The sequence below is a fragment of the Lycorma delicatula genome, chromosome 6 (genome assembly GCF_047948215.1).
Source record: "Lycorma delicatula isolate Av1 chromosome 6, ASM4794821v1, whole genome shotgun sequence".
Classification (NCBI taxonomy): domain Eukaryota; kingdom Metazoa; phylum Arthropoda; class Insecta; order Hemiptera; family Fulgoridae; genus Lycorma; species Lycorma delicatula.
The window spans coordinates 80,279,096-80,293,854 of record NC_134460.1 but is presented as its reverse complement, the minus strand read 5'-3'; the positions used below and the strand labels follow the sequence as shown (position 1 = coordinate 80,293,854).

The window sequence follows — 14,759 nt, the reverse complement described above, 5'->3', positions numbered from 1 at the left end:
AATAGAAGAATATATCATTAGTATATCTTAGAATTCATCCATTCTGTATACTTTTGGTACAAAAATTATTATATTTTCTAAAGGTAACCATTCATTTTCTGCAGGACTTAGTTTTGTAATAATGGTTAAATATGGACCTACAGCTTCTTTGAACTAACTTTGCATTCTTTTTTTTTTAGTTTGTCTGTATCACTTGCTTGTTCTCATGCTTTCTTATTTAGTTTCTTAATCTTTAACTGACATATTATCATAATAAAATGTTTATAAGTATAATAACCTATACAAAGCATCCCCTATAAATTTAGACACATTTTACAGGTCACAATGGTTTTGGAAACTCTTGTCTATGACTACATAGCCTATCAATGTTCTATACTACATACTGATAACTCATTGTTATAATATTCTGCTAATGTAAATGATAAATTAATAAAAACACATTAGGATTACTACTTTAAGATAATATTGATTAGCATTCTCCACTGATCTTCTTGATGCAATGGTAGCCATTTCTGCTTTTCATTCGGAGGTTCTGGGTTCAAGTCCTAGTCAGGCATGGTGTTTTTCATATGCTATAATATTCTTTATCATCCATCATAGTAATTATTATTGGGAATTAACTTGTTATTACTATTATGTGAGTAAATAAATAAATATACTATTTAAATATATATATATATATATATATATATATATATATATATATATATCTTTTCCTTTATGAATAAAGGACTTAATTAGAGAATTAAAATAATCATATCTCACTAAATTTATGGATTCTACATCATGATTCTAAATCATTAGGTTTTATATGCATACAAACACACACATATACTTGTTTGAATGAATGAAAGGATAAATTCATCTATATATATGTTTCTGTAGAAACATACCTGTTGAGTTTCAGAGAAACCTTTAAAAAGCTGATTCTTTGGATCAAATAATGCAGCACAAACCAGTTGAAACCATTCTCTTCTTAAGCCACCCCAATCCACACCTAAGTAAAAACAATTTAAATAACATTACAAATTCTTAAAAATTGAAGATTAGTAAAATCAACAAGATAATTAATTTTAATGCTTGTTATAAATAATATCAGACATCTGAATTTACTTCACAATTTATTTTTTATATGATTTCCTGATATTTACAGCACATCTTTAGTGATGCAAGAGAAACCTCTCTTTTTTCTATGTAAGTAAGGGGCATGTTATAAGGTATATGGTGGTGCTGCTGTATCAGGCTGTCAGCCAGGTAGGAGTCAGACCAGAATGTATCAGTAAAGTAACAGTTATCAAATGGATTTCAGTTTACTATTCTTAGTCATATTCTCATTTGAGTTCCAGTTTTGCTATTGTAGTGTTTAAACATTACTATTTCCAGGTTACTTTTTGTGTTTATTTTAAAATAATTATCTAATTAATGAAAATATAACTTATTTAAACTTTGTTTCTTTTTGTTGCTGAATAGAAATGAAAAATAACATTAGGAGATCGAAGTTCTGGAAATTTTTCTTTAGATTAAGATTTGTCTATCATTAACCTTGCTTGAAAGAAATAAACTTGCGTTATAAGATCATGGAATAATACAATTTTTGTGTCTGCAAAGTAGAGCTGTAATAAAGTAGGAATCTTTGACTTACATATATGTAAAATTATTTCAATGTTTATTTTCTTATTGGTATGCCTTAAAAGCACACTATATATGAATATTAACAATATAGTTAGTTATCTGCAAAAAAAGTTAAAATCTTTTAATACAAATCTTATTTCCAAAACTGTAGACTCTTAATATGACTTATGTGAGTGCTATTTTTATTATAACAAAAATATAATAATTTTATATGTATAGAACAAAAGACGAGAATTAATTTTAAAGCAAACTAATTAGAAAAAAACATTCATTTTTTTCCCTTGACTAAAAGATATTTAACTTCCTGATGAATACTAAGAAAATTGCATACAATGATAAGTTTAAAGCAAAAGTTAAGGTTTGGCTTCTTTTCCAACTAAAGTAGAAAGAAAATACATTGTGTTGATATAATATAGCTGGTTGTGACCTAGGTTCTTCAGTGCAATTCAGTTTCTTCTTTTCTTAATAAGAAAAGTATTTACTAAACAAATGTGTGTATATATATCTGGAGAAAAACATTTTAATGTGTATAAAATGTAAAAGAGTGAAGTATCTTATATACAGTTACTTAGAACAGATTGGAAATGATAAGATGTAAGAAGTAGGTCGTATTAAGGAGTAAACTATGAGTTTGGTTTGTTAGAAGAGGTGGATTCCCTTTTTTAAGTTCCTAAACCTTCCTTAACTATAAAATTTCTAATGGGAGGGAGGTCTTCTGATCCTTAATATCTAATACCCAATGGAAAGGGGATTAGGACGTGCTTCTTTATTTGATGATTTTTCTGCTATTAGGCTTGTAGTGCAGCCATCAAATAGGAAGCAAGAATACTTGAGATGGTCACAGACAGCTCCCTGTTAGTTGCCAAGGATGCACTGGCTCTTTAGGTTGTGATATCCACAACAGGGGTAACTGAGTAGGGTCAAATTTGCAACTACAGAACATATAATGGGAAAGAAGCAATCCAGAATAAGGAAAAGAGGGTAGATGGTAAAAAGGACACTACATATCAGGGTAGTTTTTGCATTTTAGAATAATTTTAAAGCCAAAGAGAAAATCTTAAAAACCTAAATCAGTACACATTGCCAATCAAACGGATGGGAATGAATGATAATGGTTTACAGAAAAAGTGGAAAAACGTATTATTATTTTTTTTTATTAATCACAAAGATTTTTGTATTTTTAGAAAATAAAAGGAAAATTGTATATTGAGGGCAGTTATGCTGGACAGCCTAATTTAAAATTAGGCTGTTACTCTAAAGTCAGTATGCATTGTGAATTAACATCGAAATATGTACATATTTTATATAAAATTAATAAGAACATACGACTGTTTAACTAAATCAATAAGATTCATGCAATTTTACTAAAATACAAGAAATTAAAAAAAAAAAAATTGTGTATTGAGATTTGCTATAGTTTCAGTCCATAATCTTACAAAACTGATATTTAGTATATACTATCAACCCATATGGATGATGGTGTATATTAATTATTTAAAAAAAGTAAGAACAAATTGTTTTTCCACTAACCTAATAAAATTTCTGCACTTCTATTAAAATGCAAAATATTTGAAAAAGCTATATATCAACGCCGGTCATGGCTGCAGTGCCATGAAAAAGACTTAAGGTCTTAAAAACATTTTAATCTTAAAAAACTGAGTCAGAATACACTGTAATTCGATATGAATGGTTGTGAAAGTTAATTTTTTTATTACATCAAGAAAGATTTTTAAGTTTTTCTGAAAAGCACAACACTATTAAAATATACTAAAGTTTGATTATAGTTACAGAGCATTACATTAAAAAAAAATCAAGTTTGTATGTATGCTCTTTCAATTAATGATATCAGTCAATTAATAAGTGGTAATTGTATTCTTTCTATTTTTCCCATATACGAGGGTTGGCAAGAAAGTAAACATTTTGGTATAGAAAAATTAAGATAAGGATTAAGTGAACAATTTCTATTTTATATTTACAGGAACCCGTAAACTATATTTCAATATAGTCACCATACACATTCACACAATTATCTTAGCATAGTACCATTTTTTCTGTACCTTCATTGAACATTTCTGCTGCCAAGTTCTTCAATCATTTAATGATGGATTTCAGCTCATCATGATCATAGTGTCTAAAAACTCCTAAAAACTCATTCAACTTGTGGAATAAGATGCTAACTCAGAGTTAGGTGCTCCCGCTAGGTGCCAACTCAGAGCTGTATGGTAGATGCTAAAAAATGTCACAGCCAAAACACTGAAGCAAATCTTGTGTTGGTGTAGCTGAGTGGGCAAGCATTAAAGTGATGAAGATGTTAGACTGTTAGACAACGTACTGTACTGCTTGTTCTGTATGGAACATTGGTGGTGGTGGTGGAGTACCTAATAGCTTGCTTTTGAGTTTATTGTCTGTCCTTTTGGCATTAAATCAACCAATAAGATGCTCTTTCAATCCCAAAACACTATTATTACTATCACTTACTGCTGAGAGCTGCTTTTCTTTTGGCCTTTATTGGTGATTTGAAATTATATCATTCCATTGACTCATGTTTTGTTTCAGGTGTTTTGTGAGACCCATGTCTCATCACCACCAGTAACAGTATGATCCAAAAAGTTCATTACCATCTTGAGCATAAGGAATGAGAAACATCAAAATAGTTTTCATTCTTTGGTTTTTGTGATCATCAAACAATAATTGAGGTACCCATTTGGTACATATTTTTTTTGTGACCAAGATGAATTATTACAATTTCATTGTTTAAAGCTCTTGCAATTTCAGTAAAGAAACTGTGTAAGCCATGTAATATGAAACATCTATTCTCTTGAATTTTTCAGTGATGAGGAGGGATGGTTGACGAGAGCATTCATCACAGTGTACATTTGTTTGTCCATAATTAAACATAATGCACCATTTCCCTTCATTCATCACACTATCATCACCAGAAACTTCCTTCATTTGTCTGTAAATTTCAGACAAAATTTCTAAAAACAAATTAGGCAGTCAGCAGTTAAAAAATAAAAGGAAATTTATTTTTGAATTTAAAAAGAATAATTTATCTTATTTCTCTAAAAGAGAATTAAATTTGATACTGTAAATCAGATTTGGAAAACATGGTTATATATGATGACAATCAAATTAGTTTTAGATATAACTTCAGAAACAACACTCTTCATGTCACTGTCAATTTGTTTTCATGACAAATTAGAAATCAATATTTACTAAGATTGTCTATTTAAATAAAAATGTACTGAAAGCAGTAACCATGCAATTCATTGTTAGAGAAATATGTATAAGAAAGAGAAAGAGAAACAGAGAAAAAAAAGAGAAAAATTACTGGCATATTACATAAATACAAAAAAATTATTAATTTTTTAAAAAGAGTTTAACAAATTAACTAAGAAGAGGTTGTTAATGAAGAAAATAGATTATTCCAAATTGAACTGTTAAAATAAATAATAGAAGATCTTAGATCTTGTTTAATCCAAATATAAGCAAAATAGACTATTACTGGGATAATGTATAAGCATTCAGGCACAAAACACTTGCAGGCTCTGTATTTCTTTCCACCTCGTTACATTACCAGTAATATTTTACAAATTAAAAGGGAACTTTTATAACTATCTAATAACCTCCATTTATAATTTACACACAAAGGAAATTTAATAATTGTAACTTTATGACATTTTTCTATAAAATTTTTTCTAAAGCCTGTATAGGTTAAAGTTCTAATCAATCTTCAGCAATAAAGGCATGATGGTTTCCAATGGGATATTCTTAAATAGTCTATTAGTAATATACATGTATGTTCTTTGAATAAGATTAGTTTCAGATGATAAAGATAGACATGAAACAAATATAATTTTTTCAATTTTTATTTATTCAGCAATACTTTGTAAAAAAAATTATAAATTCATCAGAAAGTTATATTTTAAGTTTTAAATATGTGAAATTTTATCAAAAAGTAATATAATATGATAAAATATACATGAGTAGATAAAATATTTTAAATATATTTCAATTTTTGTTTATACTGCATGGGCTAGAAGCAGTTTTCACTAAAAGTCAAGCTATCCCGATAACTAATAAGAAATTGACTAATAAAAAAAGTCTATTTTACTAACATATAGATGTGGTAGCCACTCATTCAGTTGTTCCTCGTAATCATATCCAATCAGGAAAATTTTGAAGTACACTCTAACTTGAAAAACACAGTGAGGAGGTGCCCTATCTTACAACCAAACATAGGGAAAGCTATTTGTCAAAAATAGGATTGTTTAATAACTTGGGAATGAAGATATGGATTGTCTGTTATACTTTCACTGAAGAAGTAAGGTTTTGATACTTTATTATCCAACAATTTTTTATGATCCCTCACAAAACACAAACTCCATTTACATTAAATTTCTTGATAATTATACAATGATTTCATCAAATCAATAAAACAGTTATGATGATTTATTAGGCCATTCAATTTTAGCATGTAGCATTAGAACATACCACTCAGCTACAGAAGTGAGAATCTGGTTCATAAAAAACTATAAAATTTTCTTACAGAATTCCATGAAGATAATTTTCACAAAGGGCATGAAGTAATCTTGATCAATAAAAATTAAATTTCAATTTTTTAGAATCTTTGGTAAACTCTTTCTCAATAATTGCAATTTAACAGAAGTTTTTCTGTTTAATATTTGTGGACTCTTTGTTAATGCCTTTATGACAAGTTTTGTTTTTTAAAATGCAACTAGTTCTAGGCCTACCTGATTTTGGAAGCTCTCCAATGCCTTCAGTATTTTTAAATTTTATGTTTGGTAAATACAATTGGTAACTAGTGAGAATTAGGAAATTTTACTAGAATTCTTTGTGAACAAGACTTATTTTTCTATTGTGTACTTAAAAGCTATCATTTCAATATATATACAAGAATGAATTGATCAATTGAATAATAATTATACCAGCTGATTTCTACCAACTGCAAAACCAAAATTTCCAACTTGCAGTAGAATGTTCTAAGTTTAAGTCTGCAAGCAGGAGAAACTGAGTTTCAACCACCCAGTTATATTCTGTATACAAACTCGATATAAAAACTTCAAAAATATTTCAAAATTAAAATTTATTATTATTACTGAAGTTTACTTCATTAAAATTTACATTTATCTTTATTTTATGGCATTAATAAGGGGATGGTGCAGTTACTACAAAAATTTTATTTTAAACCAAAATTAGCTTATGGTTAATTTAATATATTAGAATTTAATTAATTTTAGGAAGTAAAGTTTAATAACCTGGAGAATTCAGTATCAAACTATGCGGCTACTTTTATTTGTTAACATTTTTTTTTTATTAGAGGTAGATAGATATTCTTTCATGAAACCATCTAACAACTAATGAAATATTCAAGTGATACTAAATTTAAATACAAATAAATGCTTACCTTGCTCTCCTTGGAAGGTTATTTCAAAATTACGACACCAGTCACTAACAGAAAACCCCTTTGTTGCCTTCAGAGACTGTTATGAAAAAAAAAACTGAATAAAAATACTAGTAATTTAGTAATATACTACGTAAATCATGAAATCAACCATAATATAAAAAACCATTCTAATTTAAAATCTCCTTTTTCTTCTTACTGGGATTCAAACCCAGGACCTCTGGTTTTATTTCACTTATAATTCTGGATGGAACGTTTTACAATTTGAAGTATGCTGAAGCCAGAGTCCTCAAGATTTCAATGGCAATTTTTTTTTGAATATTGCAGATACTAGTGAACTGATAAATTTATTTGAACAGCTGATAGATATATTTAGATCAAACAATATATAGACAACATATTGAATACACAAACCATTGGAAATAAATGCAATTCAAGAATTTCTTTCTTTAAGTCGGAATTTCATTTGGACCGATGGAACATCTCAGCTTTAACCTGCCTATATGATAGACAATTTCAGTAATAGAAGTACAATTAAGGTTAAAATTATCTAAATATCTAACAAAATTTAAGAGAGTGGGGATCACAATTTATGAAAACAATGAAAAAATAATCACAAGGGTGGTTGGAACAGCATCATAAAACAGCACCTTGTATTTAATTAAATTTGCATTTAAGTTAAGGACCTCATGTTATTAACAAAACCCAAAAATTCTTTATTCTCAACTCTGCATGAGCTTTGAACCTTATGTAATATTCCAGATTTTAATTTTTAATATTGGCCTGCCTTAATAACAAAATTTTTTCACTCCCTTGAAGATTTTCTTTTCCAGCTACATTTCTCCTTTAACTTATATTTTTTATAATATCATTTGTAAGCTAATTAATAAATAAATAATTATAAAATTCAGCAATAAGAAAAATAGAGTTTATCACAATTTTTTTTTGTGGATTATTGTAATCTGTGTTGAGTTTAAGTCCTGCAGCCATAAAACTTTCATAATTTAATAATGTTTAAAGGTTTATCCTATGAATATATGTTTATGGCTTTAGACTATGTCAGAAACAGTTCTGTAAACAGCAGTTTAATTTGTATAGTATACAAATTATTCCCAAACAAATTATTATTCCCATACAGTAGCGTGCAAATTAATTCGAACACAGGGAATTTTTTGTTTATTTTTATGTTGTGGTTACACTACTTGACCACACCCATTCTTTAGCTGTCTATGTAATGTGAGGTTATTGTTATTTGGCTATTTAGTAATTTTCATGTTATAAATAGTGTTTTGTGAATGTTTATTTCATTGTTTATTACAAAATCATATTTTCACATTTTTTGTTCTGTGTGTCTTGAGTATATAACAGTGGACATAACTCCAAGAAAGTGTTCAAACATTTTTCTGTTTCTGTGCGTACCAGTATGTCAATGACAAATAGTGTCTGAATGTGGTGTTGGACTAGGTACAGTGAATACTATTTTAAAACTATTTAAAGTAACTGCTTTCTTTTCACCTCAAAGTAAAGGAAACTGTGGCTATAAAAGAAAAACTACTCCAACACAGGATCAGTTAATTATTAGTAGTTAATTATTATTATTAGTTAATCATTAGTGAGAAAAAGTAAATTTGATCCAAAATTATCTGCTGTGCACTTAAATCGAGAATTAGTAGCTGGTGGAACAGATTTGCAAGTGAAAACTGTTAGATGCACATTTCTTGCTGGATGGAAAGCTTCTCAGCCGGCTAAAAAGCAGCTTTTAACACCAACAAAAAACCAGGCTTTTATGAGTCAAAGCACATGCTAAATGGACAAAAGAAGACTGAAAAAAAAAAATGTTTCCAACATGTCATATTTTTATGTTTAGGGGCAAAGGGTTCCATACATTATAAAAGCATCAGATGAAAATACATCATTGGTTCATATCCATCAATCAGTTAAACATCCCCAAAAAAATTATTTTAAGTTGTTTCACATCTGAAGGCCCTTGTTCATTATTTCCAGTAGGTGTTAGTTGAAAAGTGATGGATATATCAAGATTCTGAAGGAAAGACTTGTGACACAACTTCAAAACAATTCCCACAAATCAATGGAGTGTTCCTAAAAGATTTAGCGCCATGCTGTACTGCCAAAAAGTGAAAAAATGTTTTGAAGAATAAAACATTAAAGTACTTTTGTGGCCAGACAATGCCCCAGACTTAAACTCAATTGAAAATCTTTGGGCAACAGTCAAAAAACAACTCTCAAAAATGAATTTTATCATAAAAATTGACTTAATTAAAGTAATAACATCAGTGTGGTTTCATGATGAAGAGATCAATAAAATGTATGGTACACTTATTGAATTGATGCCAAATTGTGTATGTAAAGTGATTAATCACTTCACATGGTGGGCTTATATTTATAAGCCCACCAGGCTGGTCTAGTGGTTAACTCATCATTGCAAATCAGGTGATTTTGAAGTTGAGAGTCTAAGTTTCAAATCCTAATAAAGGTAAAATCCTGAATAAAAGTAACCTTTATACAGATTTGAATACTAGAATGTGGATACTGGTGTTTCTTTGGTGGTTGGGTTTCAATTAACTGCACTTCTCAGGAGTGGTCGACCTGAGACTGTACGAGACTACACTTCATTCACATTTATACATATCATCCTCATCCATCCTCTGAAGTAAATATCTTACGGTGGTCCTGGAGGCTAAAGAGAAAAGAGAGAGACTGGTTACTACAGTAAGGTTATATTAATAACTGGATATTCAAAAATTGTACAGGTATAATTTTTTCTAAATAAAGTTACTTTTTATTAAATAATATCTGTGTTCAGATTAATTTGCATGCTGCAGTATATAACGATTTATATGGGGTTTCAGGGTCGATTTGTGTATACAATAATAAAAATAATATAAACATACTAATTCTATGATACTTACTGATTCAAGAAGTTTATCTCTGTTAACTCTCATAGCCAATTTTTCATGATAATGTTTATGATGAAATCTTCTCACTTCATGATAAAAAAATTCTTGTTTATCTTTAAATGTTTCAGAACCACCTAAAGTGAACAAAAGTTATTAAAATTATTATGGAAAGAGCACATTCCATTTCATAAAAGTACACCAAATTCTAAAATCATAAAAGTTATTAAAAGAAAAATATTAAAAAAGGAATTTATTTATTTTTAATCAAAATGTCTATAACTGTTATATTGTTCCTGTCAAAATATGTACAAAGACCTTGAGGAAAAATAAATATTAAACACATGTACAAAAAAAAATCATACACAAAATAAAATGTGGTATGGCTTAGGAAAACTAATTAACAGTCGAATAAATATCTTTCGATTAAATTACACTAAAATTACAATTTTGATGGCTATGACATATCCAAAAATTCTTCCAGGAAATAGTATACTTGGAGGTCTTTTAAAAACTTAATAAGGTCTTCTTACGTTTTGTTTTTCTGCAAATAATTTACATACGAGGGCTATTCAGAAAGTAAGGAATGTTTCCACCTGATGCCGCCAGGCGCACGCCAATCGCGTATATATTGGTGTGCTCGTGCTCGGCACCTCAGTCAGCGTCCAGCCGTGACAACAGGAACATCTCCGCACTGCCTGTTTTTTGAATATACAAATTTGAAATGTGTGCTGCAATCGAAAATCCCGCCAGTTGTGAGGTGCGGTCTGTGATACGTTTTTTGTTGGCAAAAAACTTAAAACCACTAGAAATTCATCGGGAACTGTGTGAAGTGTACGGGAACAGCGTAATGAGTGAAAGTTCTGTCAGGAAGTGGTGCATTCAGTTTAAAAATGGCCGAACAAACGTTCACGATAAAGAGAAGAGTGGACGTCCGAGCATTGTGACTGACGATCTGGTCTCCAAAGTTGACGAAAAGATTCGTGAAAACTGCCGTTTCACAATAACTGAGCTTTCTCTATGTTTCCCACAAGTTTCACAGAGTTTATTGTTTGAAATTGTTTCACAGAAGCTAGGCTACCACAAATTTTAGGCTCCAAGTACGCGTTACTGAGTGATTGAGATCACAGGCGGCAGAATTCTATGACACAGGAGTTTCAAAGCTTGTCCACCACTATGATAAATGCCTGAATTTGTATGTATGGTGATTATTTTAGTATGTATTATGGTGAGTATTTTAGTCCCTCTTTCACATGCATATAATAAAAAGTTTTTCTTGTACTTGTTTTTTTAAAATTCCAAAACGTTCCTTACTTTCTGAATAGCCCTCGTATATTGACAGATGTTGTGAAGAACAGCACTGGCTGAGAATGGATTTTTATCAAATAATCGTAGTCTATGGGACAGAATGACAAAATTGTTGATAAATTTTATATTTCATCTATAGCTATATGTTACAAAATTTTTGTTTTAAATTTAGCATATGTGATGCACTATAAAGTATATATTAAAGGTAAAGTTAATACATCAAGCTGTTTAATAAGTGGGTAGCAGGAATATACTTTTTTCATGAAATATATATGGACTGCCCTCTTTTGAACTATGAATATTTTTTTTATTGTCATTTTAGAGGATTACTCCAAGTACAATATTGTACTGTAACAATCCAAAGTACAAAATTTACAAGTACAACACAACAAAAATTTATAAATTTATAAATATAATTTAATTTTTTAAGGAAATTATCTGTATGATCTCTCAATGAATATAATCTATATCTAAAAATATCTATAGTCTAGTCTAAAAATTTAGAACTGGTGATCTCACTCATCTCCTCATTTTCAGTAAAAACTATGAAATCAGAAAGTTGTTTATTTCTAGTGCTATACTAAATACACTTTAATTAGGTTTAATAATATATTACTTTTTTAAAATTCAATCAGTTGATTAATTGAAATAAACACATCATTTTCTAAAATATCAACTGTACAGAACTGACTGAAGCAACATCAGCAAATAAAGTAACTTCTATGGACACTTTTTCAATTAAACTTTTACATAAAAAGTGAAAAGGTCTGAGGCTAGTAGTTCCTTGAATAATTCAATTTTTAAGAATCAGAGTCTTAGATTATAGCAGATATCCACTTAAATTAAACTCTCTTTCAACATAACAGTTTCTCTAGATAGGATTGAAGCCTAATAATAGATAGAATAAAGTTTTATCCTCAATTCCAATTCCTGAATGATCATTAGTAGTCAACAAAGTCAAAGGTCATTTTAAATTCATTAATACATATTAAACAACCTTCATTTATTTTCTAATGAATTAAAAAGGCAAATTTAATATTATACACTTCACAATCTTGAACTTTTCACTTTCATAAAACCATGCTGTAAGATCATAGAGAGGTTGTCACACAAGATTTCATAAAAATCTTCAAGTGGAAAGTTTTTGACTATCAACCCCTCAGTCCTGTTCTCACATCAAGTAGTAGCTGGGAGATTGAAAAAGCATAACACAGAAAAGAAGTTTAACAATGTTGGTGGTAACAAGACCAAAAATAAGTTGAAGAATTGGAGAATTTTTATGAATAAATTAATTTTTTATACAATAAACTAACGCATTATGAACCATGATGAAAAATTATTGACACTATTCTTTAAAATTGTATTATTAACAATATAACAATATGTTATCAATAAAGTTGTTTGTGACCTTTAATACTTACATTCTATACATCTTTTTTCTTTTGTAAAGTAATTTATTTCCTGCAGTTTTTGAATAAAAATTACAAATAGCTTGATAAGGGCCCATCACAAACATTTAAAAAAATTTCAAGAAGCAAGATCAAGGCAATAATAGAAATCGAGCTAAATGATTTCTGGTTTATTTTGATACTTCCATACACCACCATTAGGCCTATTCTGAAGGATAAGGACTTCTTTGCATTATGTAAGCATAACTGGTCTATGTAAAATCATTGTATTAATCTATTATTCCTATTGTAGTCAATGATACACCAACTACCAGAAAAATTATAGTTAGGATGATTACTACTAAATGGAGGGACTTTGGAGCAATCAATTTATTGTTATTTGTCTAATTTTGTGATTATCTTGCAAGTAGATTGTTCATTTCTCATTATCCATCTGACTTCCTTAACATTGGTATCTTATCTGCTGCGCTGTACAGTGGTTTTTCATAAGATACCATCGGATCTGTGAAAAGATGTGGAACCTTACCTATGGATTTGTATAAGGCCTCTCTGTGTGGTGGTCAGACGAAAATTCTACAGTTTGCTTACTGGTTGAAGAAAACTTAAAATTCCAATTCTAAATTATTAAGAGATGTCATGTATTAAGTTACCATCAAATTGTAATTAAGAGTCAAACAATAGGTTAATGAGTAATAATATCTTTTACGTTTTATAAACTGTTTTTTAAGCTATAAATAATAATTTATTTTAGATTTGGCTATTTTCAAGTAAATCTGTCTTAATACAGAAAAACTTGAATACTATTTAAGGTGGTTACATTGTGCCAAAACTGTTAAAAACTGAATATGTTATATCTTCTTCAATTTTTAAAAACTCTGTGGTTTGGATGAGTACAAAAGGACAATGTATTCCTATCAGAAAATCTATTAAATAACAAAGTATGTATTTGTAAATATTATAGTTAAATAAATTAAATCCATAACTCATCATTAATTAAACTTAATTCTAAATGAAACAAGGAAACAACTAATTAACTGATACAGACCAATATTTTTGAGCAAAAAATGAGTAAATGTTGCTGCAATAACATTTCTATCTTTAGCCATGAGTTCAACTTTTGGTTGGCAACCATCATCAATAACAAAGGCTGGTAATGAACTTTGGTTATTATCTTCAAGGAAGTGAAACTGAAATTAAAGAAATGAAGAAACATATTATATAATTTTATAAACTACAATCCCCAAAACTAAAATTCTGAAATACATTTCAAAATGTATTGAATTTTTTTAAATTACAAAAATTACTTTTCTATATAAAAAAAATCACTTAAAGCAGCACTTTATACGAGGCTTGGCTGATAAATTTTACACACTAGTGTGCTACACGGAAATAAAAGGTATCATCCAGTTGGGCATGTCAGCACATGATAACTAAAATCCCCCTCAACAAACCTGTGATAATTCATTGAAATCTGTTTACCGGTTTGTTTTCAGTAGCAGTTAAAATGGAGTAGAGTACGGCCAATATATCAACAAGGTTAAAACAGTGCGCAGTGATAAAATTTTTAACAGCAGAAAATGTGAATCCTGCGAATATTTTTCATTGTTTAAAAGTGGTTTACGGTAGTGAAATTGTTGATAGGAGTACTGTGAATACGTGGGTGTTAAAATTTTGGGAATGTGAAGCTGGTAAAGTGACAATTGAGGACGCACCTCGCAGTGACGACCAGTTTCTGTCACTTGATGAGAAACATTGAAAGGAGTGAACAATTTGCTTCAAAGTTACTGGCGAATCACCCAGCAATGCATTGCTATTCAGTTAGGCATATCTAAAGAACGAGTAGGCCATATTATCGAGCAAATGGGTTACCGTAAAATCTCTGCATGATGGGTACCGGGTAAACTCTCTGATGGCTCTCTGCAAGCTGAAGTTTGAGCCTATATCCACCATACTTGCTGGATTTGGCTCTGTGCGATTTCCACTTCTTCCTTCATCTCAAAGGTAATCATTATACCACTAACGATGAGGTGAAGGAACTTTGATCTGAGAAAGTCTGCCAGAATATTTCAA

The 14,759-nt window shown here is 29.5% G+C and overlaps 1 protein-coding gene across 1 annotated transcript in view; it reads right to left on the bottom strand.

The window, feature by feature from the left end:
- The window catches only part of LOC142325960 (apoptosis-resistant E3 ubiquitin protein ligase 1), a 291,698-nt gene that overhangs the window by 28,879 nt on the left and 248,060 nt on the right, over window positions 1-14,759 (bottom strand). Inside the window, exons 9-12 of the mRNA XM_075367936.1 lie at window positions 13,735-13,876; window positions 9,988-10,109; window positions 7,061-7,136; window positions 894-997 (exon numbers count right to left, since the gene is read on the bottom strand). Coding sequence (XP_075224051.1) covers window positions 894-997; window positions 7,061-7,136; window positions 9,988-10,109; window positions 13,735-13,876 — 444 coding nt within the window. The remainder of the gene's footprint in view (window positions 1-893; window positions 998-7,060; window positions 7,137-9,987; window positions 10,110-13,734; window positions 13,877-14,759) is intronic.